The sequence below is a fragment of the Physella acuta genome, unplaced genomic scaffold (assembly GCF_028476545.2).
Source record: "Physella acuta isolate Inbredline_101_S28 unplaced genomic scaffold, ASM2847654v3 ptg001668l, whole genome shotgun sequence".
NCBI classification, from domain to species: Eukaryota; Metazoa; Mollusca; class Gastropoda; family Physidae; genus Physella; species Physella acuta.
In genome coordinates, this window is record NW_026733181.1 from 1 (window position 1) to 15,995 (window position 15,995).

Genomic DNA, 15,995 nt, shown 5'->3' on the forward strand with positions numbered 1-15,995 from the left:
GCAAACGTGTACGTGTTAAATTGGATGGTTCTAAGATAATTAAAGTTCATCTCGATAAGAGTCAGCAGAATAATGTTGAGCACAAGCTGAACACCTTCACTTCAGTCTATAAAAAGCTAACCAGGAAAGACGTCACATTCGAGTTCCCCAAGTTTGTCTTGAAATAAGTGGATGTCTTGAAATGAGGAGTAATAAATTTTAATAACTGAGAAAAAAAAATATGCCAATTCTTTAACCATTTAATTACTTTCCCAGGTTTTAAAAGTGCACAACCTCCTGAATGGTAGAAAGAAACACACACCTCAACCCCCCCCCCCCCCCACACACACTTCACCCCATTCAACCTAACTGGCGGATATTTCAAGGTAGCGTGCCCTCATCGCCGAGGGTCAATTTTATGTCATGGAAAGTTTTGGAATGATAGATCAGTATGTGTATTACAGAGACCCTTCTCAGACGGTCGTTTCTATTTCTGTCCATGGGTGGCTACAATGTGAACTTTTGACTCCTCAGCTAAGGTCGGAGCACAGTAAACTAAGCAGTCTAGAGAAACAGAGTTTGCACACCTTATTTTAGTCTAGTTCTTATGCCATTTTATTTTCTCCATTTGATTATTATATATGCAATTGATGTTCATGTCTTTGATGCGGTGTAAAACTATAAAATAAATTATCATTACTAAGTGAAATTTTTAAAACAATTGAATTAATAAAAAAAAGGGAAGAATGTTTGATTTGATGTGTCTCATTGTAATAACATAACTTTTCCGATTGCTTAAAATTTGTATCATTTTAATTCTCTGTAATCACAAATTTTTATCAGCTCTACTTAAAAACCCTAATCCCCCTTAACCCTAAACCTAACCCTAACCCTAACCCTAACCCTAAACTTAACCTCAACCTCAACCTCAACCTCAACCTCAACCTCAACCTCAACCTCAACCTCAACCTCAACCTCAACCTCAACCTCAACCTCAACCTCAACCTCAACCTCAACCTCAACCTTAACCTTAACCTTAACCTTAACCTTAACCTTAACCTTTACCTTTACCTTTACCTTTACCTTTACCTTTACCTTAACCTTAACCTTAACCTTAACCTTAACCTTAACCTTAACCTTAACCTTAACCTTAACCTTAACCTTAACCTTAACCTTAACCTTAACCTTAACCTTAACCTTAACCTTAACCTTAACCTTAACCTTAACCTTAACCTTAACCTTAACCTTAACCTTAACCTTAACCTTAACCTTAACCTTAACCTTAACCTTAACCTTAACCTTAACCTTAACCTTAACCTTAACCTTAACCTTAACCTTAACCTCAACCTCAACCTCAACCTCAACCTCAACCTCAACCTCAACCTCAACCTCAACCTCAACCTCAACCTCAACCTCAACCTCAACCTCAACCTCAACCTCAACCTCAACCTCAACCTCAACCTCAACCTCAACCTCAACCTCAACCTCAACCTCAACCTCAACCTCAACCTCAACCTCAACCTCAACCTCAACCTCAACCTCAACCTCAACCTTAACCTTAACCTTAACCTTAACCTTAACCTTAACCTTAACCTTAACCTTAACCTTAACCTTAACCTTAACCTTAACCTTAACCTTAACCTTAACCTTAACCTTAACCTTAACCTTAACCTTAACCTTAACCTTACCTTAACCTTAACCTTAACCTTAACCTTAACCTTAACCTTAACCTTAACCTTAACCTTAACCTTAACCTTAACCTTAACCTTAACCTTAACCTTAACCTTAACCTTAACCTTAACCTTAACCTTAACCTTAACCTTAACCTTTACCTTTACCTTAACCTTAACCTTAACCTTAACCTTAACCTTAACCTTAACCTTAACCTTTACCTTTACCTTTACCTTTACATTTACCTTTACCTTTACCTTTACCTTTACCTTTACCTTTACCTTTACCTTTACCTTTACCTTTACCTTTACCTTTACCTTTACCTTTACCTTAACCCTAGCCCCAACAACCCTAACCCTAGCCCTAGCACTAAACCTATCCCTAACTCTAACTCTAACCATGTCGGGGGGGGGTAATGTCCTACTGGGCGGGGTGTTGTTGACATGGTTGTAATTACTCCAAGGGGTAAAGTCGGAGGGAAAATGTCCGTGGAATCATTGACGGGGGTGGGGGGTAATGCCCTGTTCCCGTTAAAGTGATAACGTGTGGTGGAAGGTTGTTAAGTAATGTTATATACTTTTTTTTAAAGTTCTACTCTAATTTTCGCTAAAAATTCTATAATAATTTGATTAACGAATTAGTGATAATGGATCACACGTTATTTTGTCTAAAAATAATGGCTCCACATTGTTTATTATAAATCTGTAACAATTTTTTTTCTCTATAATGATATAGGACTTTACTTGGTTCGAATTTAAACCACAAATTCCCGACATTTTGTAGAACAAACTTGTGCCAAGGTGTGTGTGTGGGGGGGGGGGGGGGAGTTTTAGATTTGTTTTAAAATATAATATGAGGTGTTCTGCGGAAGTTGATATATATATATATATATATATATATATATATATATATATATATATATATATATATATATATATATATATATATATATATTAAGTTAATGAGAATAAGAAGTTGTGTGTCTTAATGTGACAATTTCAAATTGGCTCGATCAATTGCTTGTGAAGAGTTGCAAGGATGTACAGTCTTCCTTCGATTCTTCCATCGTTAATCTAAAACTCTAATAGTCTTCTTCATCGTCATCATCTTTTTCCAAGACACACTGGGCAGATGAAGAAGAGTTCATCTGTTTCAGGAACCTCGGATTATGTGGTCGGCACTATCCCCAGCCGCTTTGTTTTACCTAACTTAGGTACCCTTCAGAGCTGGGTGATCTCAGGGACGGTTTACCGACTTGAATCCGTTTCGAGCTCGATACATTTTGGTTAGGAGACTAGCTCTCTACCTCTAGGTCACGCCGTCTCCCCTTGATAGTCTTACACCCATTAACATTAAAGGCTATATTTAGCGCAGTATGGTGAACATTAAGTGACAACTAGGTAGGCTGGTAACGTGCACTGCTGCTAACCTGCAAGTTTTAAGTTCGGTTACTATATTCAAGTCCGTAGGACGTCCCTGAGTCCACTCAGCTCAAATTGGTACCTGACCAACATCAGGAAAAACCTTAAGTGGCTGAGTAAGCGTACGGAGCAAACTGTTCTTTTATATACTGAGGATAAAGAAACAGTTTAACTACTTCATCTAACGCCTGTGTTTAGGGCACTAATGGGAAAGGAAGAAATGGTGATATTTGACTTGAAATGTGTATGATTTATGACGAGGGGTGTCTCTGTATCATGCAATAACATTTAAACTACGCTCCCAGATTGTCGATCTATTTAAGGTAACGAACGCAAATAGCATTGAGCAGCATGCGTGTCGATTGTGCTAAGTAGATAAGTAGCTCAGTCGGTGATTATGTTGGGTTATTTGTGTGGCCGTAGAGTTGTTCACTAAAGATACAAAGTGCGACGATGATAGTTTTAACGGAAGTCATATACCATGTAGATCCCGGAGTAAGTGTGTCCTAAAGATGACGTTTGAGATGGAGCCTGGGCAGTAGCGTAGCGACGGGGGGGGGGGCGGGGGGGGGGGGAAATATGTCCCCGGGCGCCGACCTTAGTGGGCGCCAAAATGGGTTGGAAAAATAAATTGAAAAGGTTGATGGGGGTGCAAATCGAAAGTTTGAAGGGGGGGGGGTGCAAATCGAAATCTCGAGGGGGGAGGGGTGCAAATCGAAAGTTTGAGGGGGGGGGGGGGGGTGGTGCAAATCGAAAAGTTTGTCCCCGGGCGCCGGGAAGGGTCGCTACGCCTCTGAGCCTGGGATAGAGCCCACACTGACAAAGACAGTCGACACAAGTATATCGTGTAGATCAATGCATATTGGAAATAGAGTTAATAATTTTGTATTGGGATAAAACAAAATGGAACCAAGAGCTTGATACAATGAATTTCGTGTGATTGTACTGACGGATCAAGTCCCAAACATTACTCCAGTATTAGGCTCGAACAGCCAGACACTGTCCTTAAAACTCTACTATCAACCTGAATATAACAGGTTATAGACAGAGATTGTCTCAAAGAAATCTATCCAGCCTAAAAGAATACCGACACACAAAATGCCAGATCTTTGAATGTATTTTGATCATCCCATAATTTCTCAACCTCGAGTAAATCTTAAACCAACCTAAAAGATTATTCATTTATCATTCTTTAAGACCTTTCATATTCAACAATAAATAGGTGATTATATCTCTTATTGTTTGCAGTAAAAGTTCCCTTGAATCACAGCACTAATTTGGGGCTTAATTATACGATCGTGTCGAGCCCCAGATCAAATCGATGGCTGATAGTTAATCAGCTTAGGTTTCACGGGGCCTGTAGGGTGTCTTGTGTAAAGGTCAAATAGTGGGTCATTTGTAGAGAGGTCATATAGTGGGTCATTTGTATAGAGGTCAAATAGTGGGTCATTTGTATAGAAGTCAAATAGTGGGTCATTTGTATAGAGGTCAAATAGTGGGTCATTTTTATAGAGGTCAAATTGTGGGTCATTTGTATAGAGGTCAAATAGTGGGTCATTTGTATTGAGGTCAAATAGTGGGTCATTTGTATAGAGGTCAAAACGTGGCTCTGCTGTAATTAGAGGTCAATTAATGGGTCTATTCATGTGTAAATGCTAATCTCAAAGAAGTACAAAAAACTAAAAGATAATTAAATAAACAACTAAATTCGGAATATCAATAGCTTAAAATCTATTATAATTATTGGTGTGTTATTATATGGAGTACATAAAAAGCACAACTAAATTAGCTTCGGTATGTTCACTTAAACCTCCTTAATTCAAACACCATCAACTAAATAAACGTCAATTATCTAAACAAACACAACAGAGAGAATTACTTTTAAGCGTACTGAAACACCTAGTGTCAAATACTACGTAAAGAGTAAGTTTTTACCCTAAACAGCGGAATTAAATTGTGGGGATAGAGTTCTACGTAATCACCGGAAGACGAGCGCGATTAGCTGACATCGACACCGTACTTGTGCTATTTATCAATCAATCAATCAATAAATCATCCCTTAACCTAGAGGATCGTTGGGACACCACAGTTTATTTTTTTCCCTAATTTTCTGTCGTCTGTCTCGGTTCTCTGCTGCTCTGAGTAGTTAGCCAACGGGCAGCTCAGTCCAAACTTTGATTTCATCCATTCACTGGCGTTTTAATTATAGCTTTAATAAGAGATACCATATTGCACACTTTGGGTTTGTCTCCACTTTTTCCTAGGTGTTGTAAGGGAAATATTGTAATGGTGGAAAAACAATCTAAATAAATATTTTGACAAATCTCGACGTTTTACACCATGCTGAACCGGAAAAACATTTTCTTGTCTGCTTGCATGTGTGAGTGTGTGTGTGTGTATCATTGTGTGTGCGTGAGCACGATGACTTGAGTACCGTCAGTTAGGTGGACTAAATTACATTAAAAAATATTATATCTACACGCAGATTTCGGTCTAATTTTGAGCGATTTCCGGTAAACGGAAGTGGTAATTTTAAATAATATATTCCAATTCCAAGACCTTATGCTTCTATGCTTTAAAAAAAACAACAAAAAAAAACAAACGGTTTAGTCACCATTTTTATAGCCCAATTTCTCTGTATACTCTATTCAGACGCCAATTAGTAAAATAAACTTTGGTAATATTAAGTCCAGAATGAAGAGCCAAAACGTCATCTCTATACAGGGGGGGGGGGGGGTGGAGGCGGGGCACTTGAAATTTTCGGGAGGCGGACAAAAATTTCCGTGGGGTCGGACATTGTTAAAAGTATATATTTTCTATATAAATTCTATTTAAATAGATGCCTGGAAGAAACACTGGTAACTCTTAAAAATGCAATTGTTTGTTTAAGAGAATATGAACGAAAAAGATTCCTTAACTCTTCAGAAGAAATCGGAATTTGCTGGTTCTGGTTGCTACACAGACATGTCAAACATGTGTTTTGATTAATTCGTTAGATTACGATTATTAAAAGTTTCTAATTTTTAATTTAAGTTTTCCAAACTTCATGATTTCATAAAAATATTTTTTAAAAATATTATTTAAAAAAATTAAATAATAAATTTTACGTAATTGTAGTGCTTTGGGGAAATCAACTCTCTTCTAATTTGTAATAACCTTCAAATACACCGACCCAATTAATTTGTCAATAACTTCAACATTGAATGATGAAGGCTAAATGTCAAACTGCACGTTGATAAATTAATTAATAAAATTTAATTACATTATTAATTAAATTATTTTTTTTTATCTCCGCAAGGACCAGAATCAAGTCATGACCATCTCGACAGTTTTGTGTTTCCTTGCGCTCTTAGCGGGAATCGCTGTAGAGGGCGCTTCCCACAGAGCGTCCTTGAATGTTAAAGGTCACCACATGGGGGAATTCCCACAGCAGCTGTTTGCTAGAGGAGCCAGAAGTGCTCTTGATTTTTGGGTGAGTCCACAATGTAGAGGTGTGTTCGCTGTGTCCAGTCATGTCCATTGTATCCAGTCAGGTCCACTGTGTCCAGTCATGTCCACTGTGTCCAGTCAAGTCCAGTCATGTCCACTGTGTACACTCATGTCCACTGTGTACAGTCATGTCCACTGTGTCCAGTCATGTCCACTGTGTCCAGTCATGTCCACAGTGTCCAGTCATGTCCAGTATGTCCAATCATGTCCAGTGTGTCCTGCACGTTATGTTTGTCAAGTAATGTCCACAGTGTCCAGTCATGTCCACTGTGTCCAGTCATGTCCACTGTGTCCAGTCATGTACACTGTGTACAGTCATGTACACTGTGTACAGTCATGTCCACTGTGTCCAGTCATGTCCACTGTGTTCAGTCATGTCACAGTATCCAGTCATGTCCACTGTGCCCAGTCATGTCCAGTATGTCCAATCATGTCCAGTGTGTACAGTCATGTCCACTGTGTCCAGTCAAGTCCACTGTGTTCAGTCATGTCACAGTGTCCAGTCATGTCAACTGTGCCCAGTCATGTCCACTGTGTCCAGTCATGTCCAGTCATGTCCACTGTGTCCAGTCATGTCCACAGTGTCCAGTCATGTCCAGTCATGTCACAGTGTCCAGTCATGTCCACTGTGCCCAGTCATGTCCACTGTGTCCAGTCATGTCCAGTCATGTCCACTGTGTCCAGTCATGTTCACTGTGTTCAGTCATGTCCACTGTGTCCAGTCATGTCCAGTCCGTCCAGTCATGTCCACTGTGTCCAGTCATGTCCACTGTGTCCAGTCATGTCCACTGTGTACAGTCATGTCCACTGTGTCCAGTCATGTCCAGTCGTGTCCAGTCATGTCCAGTCTGTCCAGTCATGTCCACTGTGTCCAGTCATGTTTATTGTGTCCAGTCATGTCCAGTCATGTCAACTGTGTACAGTCATGTCCACTGTGTCCAGTCATGTCCAGTCCGTCCAGTCATGTCCACTGTGTCCAGTCATGTCCACTGTGTCCAGTCATGTCCACTGTGTCCAGTCATGTCCACTGTGTCCAGTCATGTCCACTGTGTCCAGTCATGTCCAGTCCGTCCAGTCATGTCCACTGTGTCCAGTCATGTCCAGTCCGTCCAGTCATGTCCACTGTGTCCAGTCATGTCCACTGTGTCAAGACATGTCCACTGTGTCCAGTCATTTCCAGTCCGTCCAGTCATGTCCACTGTGTCCAGTCATGTCCACTGTGTCAAGTCATGTACAGTGTGTCCAGTCATGTCCAGTCCGTCCAGTCATATCCACTGTGTCCAGTCATGTCCACTGTGTCCAGTCATGTCCATTATGTCCAGTCATGTCCACTGTGTCCAGTCAAGTCCAGTCATGTCCACTGTGTCCAGTCATGTCCACTGTGTCCAGTCATGTCCAGTCCGTCCAGTCATGTCCATTATGTCCAGTCATGTCCACTGTGTCCAGTCATGTCCACTGTGTCCAGTCATGTCCAGTCCGTCCAGTCATGTCCATTATGTCCAGTCATGTCCGCTGTGTCCAGTCATGTCCACTGTGTCCAGTCAAGTCCAGTCCGTCCAGTCATGTCCATTATGTCCAGTCATGTCCACTGTGTCCAGTCATGTCCACTGTGTCCAGTCATGTCCACAGTGTCCAGTCATGTCCAGTCTGTTCAGTCATGTCCACTGTGTCCAGTCATGTCTAGCTTTATGCAGTCATGTCCACAGTGTCCAGTCATGTCCAGTCATGTCCACAGTGTCCAGTCATGTCTAGCCTTGTCCAGCCATGTCTATGGTGTCCAGTCAAGTCCACAGTGTCCATTCATGTCCACTGTGTCCAGTCATGTCCACAGTGTCCAGTCATGTCCACAGTGTTCAGTCATGTCCAGTCTGTTCAGTCATGTCCACAGTGTCCAGTCATGTCCAGTGTGTCCAGTCATGTCCACAGTGTCCAGTCATGTCCAGTGTGTCCAGTCATGTCCACAGTGTCCAGTCATGTCTAGCCTTGTCCAGCCATGTCCATGGTGTCCAGTCATGTCCAGTCTGTTCAGTCATGTCCACTGTGTCCAGTCATGTCCACTGTGTCCAGTCATGCCCACAGTGTCCAGTCATGTCCACAGTGTCCAGTCATGTCCACTGTGTCCAGTCATGTCCACTGTGTCCAGTCATGCCCACAGTGTCCAGTCATGTCGACAGTGTCCAGTCATGTCCAGTCATGTCCAGACAAGTGCAATGTGTCCAGTCATATCCATTGTGTCCATTCAGGTCCAACGTGTCAAATAAATGTATTAGTTATGCTACGCTGCGATGTAGATGGTGACCTCTGTTGCAAAATGCCCCCCTTTCGTGGAGCTTTCCTATTCATTCGTATGTTATACCTGACATCTTACTGTAGTGTAGTTAGCTTTGTGCTGATATATCAACTTACGTCTAGTTGTCTGTGTTGATATAGCTCCACCGATATACCATCTTACGTCTAGTTGTCTGTGTTGGTATAGCATCACCAGTATACCATCTTACATCTTGTCTGTGTTGATATAGTATCACCAATATACCATCTTAGGTCTAGTTGTCTGTGTTGGTATAGCATCACCAGTATACCATCTTACATCTTGTCTGTGTTGATATAGCTTCACCAATATACCATCGTACATCTTGTCTGTGTTGATATAGCTTCACCAATATACCATCGTACATCTTGTCTGTGTTGATATAGCTTCACCAATATACCATCGTACATCTTGTCTGTGTTGATATAGCTTCACCAATATACCATCGTACATCTTGTCTGTGTTGATATAGCTTCACCAATATACCATCGTACATCTTGTCTGTGTTGATATAGCTACACTGATATACCATCTTAGGTCTAGTTGTCTGTGTTGGTATAGCATCACCAATATACCATCGTACATCTTGTCTGTGTTGATATAGCTACACTGATATACCATCTTAGGTCTAGTTGTCTGTGTTGGTATAGCATCACCAATATACCATCGTACATCTTGTCTGTGTTGATATAGCTACACTGATATACCATCTTAGGTCTAGTTGTCTGTGTTGGTATAGCATCACCAATATACCATTGTACATCTTGTCTGTGTTGATATAGCTACACTGATATACCATCTTAGGTCTAGTTGTCTGTGTTGGTATAGCTTCACCGACATAACTTCTAACGTTTGTATCGTTGTGTTGGTAATAGCTACACCAATATACCATCTTAACCCACACCGCCCCTGTGTTGACATAGCTTCACCGAAATGAAAAATATTTCTGTCGAGCAATCAGACTTGTGTCAGTCTTCCTTTGTTAGTCCCAGGCTTAACTCTCAAATCTGACAGCGCCGCATCAGATTCTGGCTTGAGCTACGAGAATGACCTTTACCACTTAGCTTTACTTGCGATAATTAATCCGCCACCCGACCCCTACCCAACACACACACACACATACACACACACGAACACACAAATTCAAAAGCTCGTACGCGACCGGAAATGACTCAGGTTCACGTGACTAGAAGATTATTATGACATCACTTCCGATGATTTCTTCAAGGTTTGTTTCGTTCTTCTAAATGACACTTTGTGTCTTATAAAACAGGCGAAGAAACAAGCCAGTATTTTCCAATCCACTGCGAAACATAATATTTTGAATTCATCATCATTGTCGTTTTTTTCCCGATCCGTGCCCAAGACACATGGGGGGTTGATGAAGTAGAGTTAACCTGTTTTAGTGACCTCGACATACAGGGGACTGTGGTCAGCTACAAAGTTCTCCTGAAACGAATCAGGTACTCATCAGAGCTGGGTAAGCAACTACGTCCTACAGGGATCCGAACTCAAAACTTTGGGCTCGCTGTCGTAAGCTCTACCGTCCGACAAAAGCCGCATATTTTGAATTATGCCTCTGTTATGGTTTTAAAACTTAATAACTACTCATACAGTGTTTATCATTTTAGTTTATCATGATATCATGTTTCCTCCATTGGCGGAAGGAAGGTATAATGAAATAATATGATTGTTATAGAAAGATTTTTAATAGGTGAACGGGACATTGCATATCGTGGTTGTGCCAGTTGCGTCGCTGGGTCGGGTGTTGTCACCAGGTGCGGCACCTAATGGTGTCACCCCCCTCCCCTCGAAAAACAATACACACTCACTCATACCCACACAACCATATATATATATATATATATATATATATATATATATATATATATATATATATATATATATATATATATATATATATATATATATATATATATATAATGATTTAGAATTAATTAACGTCCACTGTGTACATTTTAAAAACCAGATGCTAGTTCGGAATATCTTAATATTAAATATGTATGTTAAGATTAGAAACAAATTGTAAAGATACAACCGTTGTTTACAAGGGTCACATTTTGTGAACTGTGTTTAGTCTCATGGGTGGGACAAACCACAGCTCTGGACAACGTGTCTTATGTGTGGGATTAGAGTTAGGGGCTGGGCTATGGTCAGAGTTAGGGTTAATAGTGCTGTACGGACAGGGACTTGAGCTAATACTAAGCTAAAGATATCGAATATACATCAAGTGGATCGTGTTAGCTTGAACGACCAAGAAGAAGAGATGCAACAGACCTGATGTTTTTGAAGCAGACGACAACTGTCAATAGTAGCCAGAGGGTGGAGCATACGAAATGCAAGTTCTCGTGTTAGCCAATCGCAAGTCTCGCGCATGCCCAAACTTAAAACAAGAATTCCTTTACAAATAGATAACTTGTGAGCTAACAACAGTTGTATATAACTGGGATTTTAAAGTTTTGAATTAGCTGTGTAAAATCGAAGAGAAAAATAATATCTGAAACTATTCTATTGACGTCATATTATTAAAGTCATTCATAATACTGTTGATTATTCAACAGTCAAAAGTCATCCACAATATTTCTGATGATCCAACAGTCATAGCTGCCCCCCTCCCCCAGCAGTTTATGGGAAAAGTAATCGATTTTGTCATCAGCGATCACTTTCATAGAACAAGGCTACCGGAAGTGGTAGATTGCGCATGGCGGAGTAGTCGGCCCTTACAACCAAAATTATATTTTCAATTCATCTGATCGATATTTTAGATCATCTTCCTCCATTGATTAGATCTGTAAATTAGAAAGCAGAACAATTTGTTTTCGGTCGAAGTATGAATTTTCAAGACATAACTATCATTTTAAGGGCCTTTTAGATAAAAAAAAATATTCTTTTAACCAAAACAAAAAATGTCAGATCCAAAGCACTTTAAACTGCACTCTGCAATTTTTGAACGCAAATAACCTCTGTTTAACGGCATTTTAAAGGCACTTTAAGATCGGCAACAAAACTGTGTTAATCAGTTGTTATTTTTTATTAAAAAAATTATTCTCTTTAGGCTGATTATAAACATTGAAGAAATGTGCCTTTTAAACGTTTGATATTTTAGCGCGAAAAACAAAGTGTCAAATGTAATTGAACCACATGTGGGGGGATGGGGGGGGGGGGGAGCAGAGATTCAGTGGTGAGGCGTGAGATGATACACTGTAAATACAAATGTTAATATATATATATATATATATATATATATATATATATATATATATATATATATATATATATATATATATATATATATATGTGTGTGTGTGTGTGTGTGTGTGTGTGCGTGTGTGTGTATAGATGTGTACTTATATTCTGATTGTTTAAATCTCAACATATTTATTTCTCTATCGTTAACAGAAATTGATCTGTATAATACGCATGTTATTTTAAACCCATCGGAAACTACTCAGAATGTAATATCGTCCATCATTAAAACTTCAAAATGTGTGTTATAGCTTTAAGACTGCAACCAGATAGAGCGGATATTTCTCTTACGCTCAGCTAAAAATAAATGTCATAAAAACGCTTATAAACATTTGCAAATTGATTGATAAAAAAAAATGTGTTGTGAAATCCGTTTAAAAAAATCAAATACCATTATGAAAATTTGGTTTTAATGCTTTAAAAAATGGTTGAAAGTATTTTTAAGAAAAAAAAACCAACTTTATCTGGAAGTTGTATTAATGCTTTTATATTTCACAATAATTTTATGTTTTGAGAATTTTAAAGTTACTAATGATACTGCGGGAATACAAAGCTAAAGATTTGAGTTGATTTTATGTCCTTTGACCTTAAACCTACAAGTTGAAATCAGAATTATTAGATTCATTGATGTTTTGTTTTCTAACGGTATTAATACTTTTAAACATTTTAAACTGAAGGGAGCTTTCTGTGTCAAGCCCATGTGTCGTTGGTACAAAAGAGAAAATATGATGATAAATTTAAAACTACGGATACGGTTGGCTCAAACGGACTGGATCCTACTACCTCTGAAACTCACTGATATTTTCACTAGTTTTATCACTATATACATTGAACAACTTGCATTGTGAGTTCGTTTGAACTGTGTATAGGACTGTGTGAAGTTATCCATCTGTTGTTGTGTTTTCTTATTTTTTCTATCTGCTTCACCTTACATTTCTCTATTCTTGTGGAGAACTACTTCAAGGAACAAAAATTGCTTCCGCGGTCTGGGGTGTGCGCATCAATGCTGGAACAGCCTCTCGACGTCACTCGCGCGAGAAGTGGGTCAAGTCGTCGACGTCATCTTTGAAACGTCTGCTGAATTCTGGGGTTTTTGTTTATTTCTGTAATGTTTGCTGGGTTGTATTTCTGTGGTACGTGGGGTTTTGGTGGGTTTTCGTATCATACGATTGTCAGAATTGATTGAGTTCAGACATTCGTCTGATGGGGGGGGGGGGGGGATACTTTAACAGCATTGGGTCACGTGACAAGCCAATGTTCAATGTATCGAATTTGTGGTTCCGTACTGGGTATTGTTCCCTGAATTTGTGGAATAGTTTGACCCCTGATTTCTTCACATTGTTCCCTCGTTTCTTGTAGGGGGGAGGGGCGGTTAGAAGGAAGACAATGACAAAGGCACCATGTATACCCTTTTAACTTAACATGCGTCTTTTTAACCTACACAGAAATATTTCAAGACAACAATGTAACGCAATGTAAAGATTTCAAAGGTGTTACACCGCCTATGCAAGCTTAAACTGAAAATAAGACTAGCAATAAAACTATTAAACTCTGTAATAGGAAAAAGGAACATGATGCTCTGCATTCAATGGGGTGGTTCTTGATGTTAATTCTGCCGACACTCTTTCACGATTAGCTAGGGGTACACAGACAGTTGTTTTCATTGTTTTCTTTTTGTTGGTTTGGGAAAAAAAATAAGTATTTGCACTAACCTTACGTTCACTAAACCTACGTTTGATATGAGGGAAGCTGCACGTAATCCCAAAAGACATTCTCCCAAATGCCAATAGCCCAAAGTCGTTTTCCGGAATGGATATTTATCCGAATGGTCCACTTTTATAAAAACCACATGCTCGAAGGCCGTCTGCCCGATACATTCTCCACGTCCTACAGAATATTTAAACAATGTATCCATTTATATTTATTCGTTTAAACATTCGGTTTTTAATCCAACTTCCCATCTCTATAATACAGCCGAAGCTACTATCGCCCAATGGATTACATCAGCACCCCCCCCCCTACACCGATTGGAGATATCGAACACTTTTAGTATCCACTGTCACAAACCAAATGTTAAGACATAAACGATTTTTTAAATCAAGCAATAAAGGCCGCTAATGCCCTCTATTATAATTGGATCCGTCACGAAGTTAATGAGTTTTTCGGCGAATACTTGAACATGTTAGTGGATGATACGTTTGGTGAAGTTCTACAGCTAATAACCTCCCTTGTATTAAACAAATTTTAATCATGGGAAATAACTTAAATTTAGATTCATATAGTAAGCGGAGTACTAGGTATAATGAGCGTTGAAAAATAAATTAAAACTTTCACTTAAGTTTTTATTTCGAAGACGGTTTTCTCCAATGGAAGATCAGACGGCTATCATTAAAATCGATGCTATTTTCACTTAAATCTTTTCTAGCCGACAGTACTGGCTTTACTAACCAATCGTCTGTTCATGAATTCTCGCGTGAAAGGCTACTGAACTATGTTTCAAACTGGCTCCTCTATCTGTAGATCACTGTATCACTGCATTTCTGAGTTATTTTATGTGAACAATACTGGGCTATGTTTACAACAAACTCGTCCACTTGTAGATCACTGTGTCACAGCATCTCTGAGTTGGTTTATGTGAACGCTACTGGGCTATGTTTACAACAGACTTGACGATCTGTAGATCACTGTGTCACAGTTTCTCTGCCTTTTTTTTTTGTACACTACTTTAGATTGTTCGCTTTTTTGTATTATTTAAATTGCTTCGGGTTTAGATTCGGTTAATAATAATAGTCTTTAACATTTTAACAATACGTACGTGTACCCCCATCCATATTTAATAATAAACACGACGGTGTGGTAGCATATACTAGACTTATAATAGAAACAATATTCATTAAAAACTTTGTTCTACTAGTAAACAAAAAATACGCATTGGATTTTTCACTACTTGACAAAAAAGCAATACATTGTAATTCAAATAATCAAAACACATTAACATTCTCACCTGTTTTTCGAATACCCCAGGGTGTGGTTTCAGGTGAGTGGGGGGGGGGGGGGGGGGGGGGGTTAGCCCCCGGGTTAAGTACCTAAAATAGTTCTGTGACCGACAAACAAGAACGTGCTTTGTAAATAATTTTTTTTTTTTTGAAAATTAAAAAAAAATGGCTTTGAGCGAACATTTTAATGTTCACTTAACAATAAGAAAGTGTGCTTTAAAGAAAACTGAAAGGTTTGGAGAAAAAGCTTACAAAGTCCTAACTATAACGCTGGCTAGTGGAATTTAGGATATTAATTATTAAAGTGGCGTTTAAGCACCTTAAACTATTTATTACTTATTTTTTAACTAAACTAACAACAGTTACTAGAACATAATTATATATTTAAAAAAACATATAGTTTTATTTTTACATAAAAAGAAAGCGAAATTCAAACGTGACTTTCTGGCCAGCGACCTTTGATTTTTTGGCCCGCAGTTATTAAAGCCAGAAAGTACCTGGCCAAACGGGGCTTCTGATCAACGTCTCTTTAATTGCGCCGGTCGTCTGTTTGTCCACGCACGCCCCGTCCTCGTGCGACTGGTAAATTTGTCCACTTAAACGACCGTTTTTGGACGTCTTCGCAACAGGCGTGAGGGAACTATGATTTTTTTAGAGGGGGGAGGGGTTGTGAGAATGCTGAAGAATATAAAAAAAATTATACTCTATAATAAGAATGAATTTAAGGAGTTTTTAGAATCGAAATGAAACGGCAACTTTATAACGAAACGGCGATAAATCACGGATTGGATAAAAAAAAAAGCAGTATTCAGCAACGGCAAATTAGAGACCTGAGAGACCTGGGATGTTTTTTGGGCTGTCGGG

The 15,995-nt window shown here is 39.1% G+C and overlaps 1 protein-coding gene across 1 annotated transcript in view; it reads left to right on the forward strand.

The window, feature by feature from the left end:
- The first annotated feature begins 6,372 nt into the window (after nt 1-6,372).
- The window catches only part of LOC131929742 (uncharacterized), a 34,040-nt gene continuing 24,417 nt past the window's right edge, over nt 6,373-15,995 (forward strand). The window contains exon 1 of the mRNA XM_059286089.1: nt 6,373-6,543. Within this exon, the coding sequence (XP_059142072.1) occupies nt 6,385-6,543 (159 nt within the window). The 5' untranslated portion in view covers nt 6,373-6,384. The remainder of the gene's footprint in view (nt 6,544-15,995) is intronic.